The sequence below is a fragment of the Nicotiana tabacum genome, chromosome 14, assembly GCF_000715075.1.
Source record: "Nicotiana tabacum cultivar K326 chromosome 14, ASM71507v2, whole genome shotgun sequence".
Lineage (NCBI taxonomy): Eukaryota > Viridiplantae > Streptophyta > Magnoliopsida > Solanales > Solanaceae > Nicotiana > Nicotiana tabacum.
Window position 1 is genome coordinate 11,038,821 of NC_134093.1, and position 3,198 is coordinate 11,042,018.

The following is a 3,198-nucleotide window of genomic DNA, read 5'->3' on the forward strand; positions in this document are numbered from 1 at the left end:
GTTTGCTCCGGCCTTAGACATGATTGCGTCATGACATTCTGTAGATGGAACAAATTACTGTCTATATATTTTATTTTAGAAAACATTTTGAAAATACTTTGCTTTTAAAACGAGCGTCGTTCCGGATTATGACATGTTATGAAAGTTTCTCCACACGCGAACGTATCCTCTTGAAAACTTTGTCCTGTTGATGTCGACCAACATGACTGCTTGCTATTGCAACTACGTCCTAATTCAAACTAATGCATTACAAGGTTTTCCTAAGGTTAAGACTGAACCCTTTCAGGTTGCCTACCTATCCAAAACGGAATCAAGTCTGAACGTAGTTCGTGGATTATGATAAAATATGATGAAATGACCGAGCCTGACTCAGGCAACCTACGTTTTCAAATAGAATCAAGTCAAAGCGTAGTTCGATTACAACAGATGCAAAATGATGAGATTAAGAATGAAAATGCCCAAGTCTGACTCAGATGAGGATTGCCTACGTATTCCTTTCTAAGGAAATCAATTCAGCGTAGTTCCTGAGCAACATAAAAAAATGATATTTGGTTTTTTTATTACAAAAGAGAAGGGGTAGAGAAACTAAACCCTACGTGGTTGCCTACGTATCCCTCTGTAGGAAGTCAGGTTGAACGTAGTTCTGTTACATCAAAACCTAACTCTATTTGTCTTCAAACATAGTATCTCTTGATTGCGTCTGAGTTGATAGGCTTTGTATTGACTCTTTCATCCATTTCTTTCAAGATTAGAGCTCCACTCAACAGTGCTCGGTGAACTACATAAGGACCTTGCCAGTTTGGTGCGAACTTTCCTTTAGCTTCCTCTTGGTGGGGAAAGATTTTCTTCAATACCAACTGCCCCGGTGCGAACTGACAAGATTTCACTCTTTTGTTAAATTCACTGGTCACCCTGTTCTGATACAACTGACCATGACATACTGCATCCATTCTTTTCTCGTCAATGAGAATGAGTTGCTCTTGCATGACCCGTATGCACTCTGTGTCATCCATTTTTTCTTCTTAGATAACCCTTAAAGACAGTATTTTGACATTTACGGGTATCACAACTTAGTATCGTATACCAATATATACGGCGTTGCCCTAGTGGATGTTCTCATGGTAGTTCGATAACCGAGTAAAGCGAAAGGTAGTTTCTCGTACCATTGTCTGTGATTGTCCACTATCTTTCACAGAATTCTCTTGATATTCTTGTTGGCTGCCTTGACTGCCCCATTCATTTGTGGTTTGTAGGCTGTAGAATTGTGGTGGACGATTTTGAACTTCTCGCAGATTTCTCTCATGAGGTCACTGTTGAGGTTAGCGACATTTTAAGTGATAATAGACTCTGGTATCCCAAATCTACAAATGATGTTATTTCGGACGAAATCTGCTACTATATTCTTTGTGACGGCCTTGTAAGTAGATGCTTCGACCCATTTGGTGAAATAGTCGATAGCTACCAAGATGAAAGAATGTCCATTTGATGCGGCAGGCTCTATAGGTCCAATCACGTCCATGCCTAAAGCGGCGAACGGCCAGGGTGAACCCATTACGTTTAACTCATTTGGCGAAACTCGGATGAAATCTTGTGAATATGGCACTGGTGACACTTCTATATGTAGCGGATACTGTCATTTTCCATAGTCATCCAAAAATATGAAGATCTCAAGATTTTCTTGGCTAATGTGAACCCATTCATGTGGGGTCCGCACGTTCCTGCATGTATTTCCTCCAATAATTCGCTTGCCTCGGCGATGTCTACACATCTCAACAAACCTAAGTCTGGGGTCCTCCTGTACCGGATTTATCCATTGAGGAAAAAATTGTTTGCCAGCCTCTTGAGGGCTTGCTTTTGACCATTAGTAGAATTCTCTATGTATTCTTTGGTTGCAAGGAATTTCTTGATGTCGTGATACCATGGTTTACTATCTAGTTCTTTATCTTCATGGAAGCAATAGGCATGTCGATGTAGTTCTTGTTTGGATGTTGAATCATAGATGATAGGGTTGCAAGGGCGTCAACGAACTCGTTTTGAATCCCGGGGACATGCTTGAACTCAATCTTTGTGAACTTTTTACATAGTTCATTCACGTAATGCACGTATGGAAGTATCTTGAAATTCTCGGTGGACCATTCCCCTTGGACTTGGTGTATCAATAGATCGGAATCCCCTATGACCAAAATTTCTTTGATGTTCATGTCGACTGCCATTCTAATCCCAAGGATGCATGCTTCGTATTCAGCCATATTATTAGTATAGGGGAATCTTATCTTTGATGATGTTGGATAGTGTTGTCCGGATTCTGAAATCAGGACTACCCCAATTCCGACTCCTTTGAAGTTTGCTGCTCCATCAAAAAACATTCTCCACCCAAGGTACGATTCTGTAATATCTTCTCCATCAAATAATACTTCTTCATCGGGAAAATACATGGTAAGTGGCTCGTAATCCTCATTCTCTGCGAGGTGGTCGGCTAAAGCTTGCCCTTTGATAGCCTTCTGAGTTAAGTACACATTGTCAAATTCGCTAAGGAGAATTTGCTCTTTAGCTTGTTTTCCAGTAGGCATTAGCTTCTGGAAGATGTACTTGAGCGGGTCGAGCCGAGATATCAGATGCGTAGTATATGTACTTGAGAAGGTCGAGCCGAGATATCAGATAAGGAGAATGACTTCATTCTATCAGAGTATACTTGGCCTCGCATGGCGTGAACTTCTTACTTAAGTAGTAGATGGCATGCTCCTTTCTTCCAGTTTCGTCATGTTATCCCAACACACAGCCGAAGGCATTATCCAAGACTGACAAATATAGTAACAATGGCTTCCCGAGTTCGGGGGGAACCAACATTGGTGGATTTGATAGAGACTCCTTGATTTTGTTGAAGGTTTTCTAGCACTCTTCAGTCTATTTTGTGGCAGCATCTTTCTTCAACAACTTGAAAATAGATTCACAGATTACCATGGACTGGGCTATGAAGCGACTGATGTAATTCAATCTACCCAAAAAACTCATTACATCTTTTCTTCTCTTTAGTGGCGGCAATTCTTAAATAGCCTTGATTTTTTATGGGTCCAGCTTTATCCCCTTCCTGCTTACAATGAAGCCCAACAGCTTTCCAGCAGGGACTCCGAACACGCACTTTGCTGGGTTCAACTTCAAATTGTACCTTCGTAGACGTTCGAAAAATTTCCTCAAATC

The 3,198-nt window shown here is 40.9% G+C and overlaps 1 protein-coding gene across 1 annotated transcript; it reads right to left on the reverse strand.

The window, feature by feature from the left end:
* Nucleotides 1-1,931: 1,931 nt before the first annotated feature.
* Nucleotides 1,932-2,570, reverse strand: LOC142168805 (uncharacterized). Its single transcript, XM_075229960.1, has one exon. The coding sequence runs from the start codon at nt 2,568-2,570 to the stop codon at nt 1,932-1,934; it is 639 nt and encodes a 212-aa protein (XP_075086061.1).
* Nucleotides 2,571-3,198: the final 628 nt, after the last annotated feature.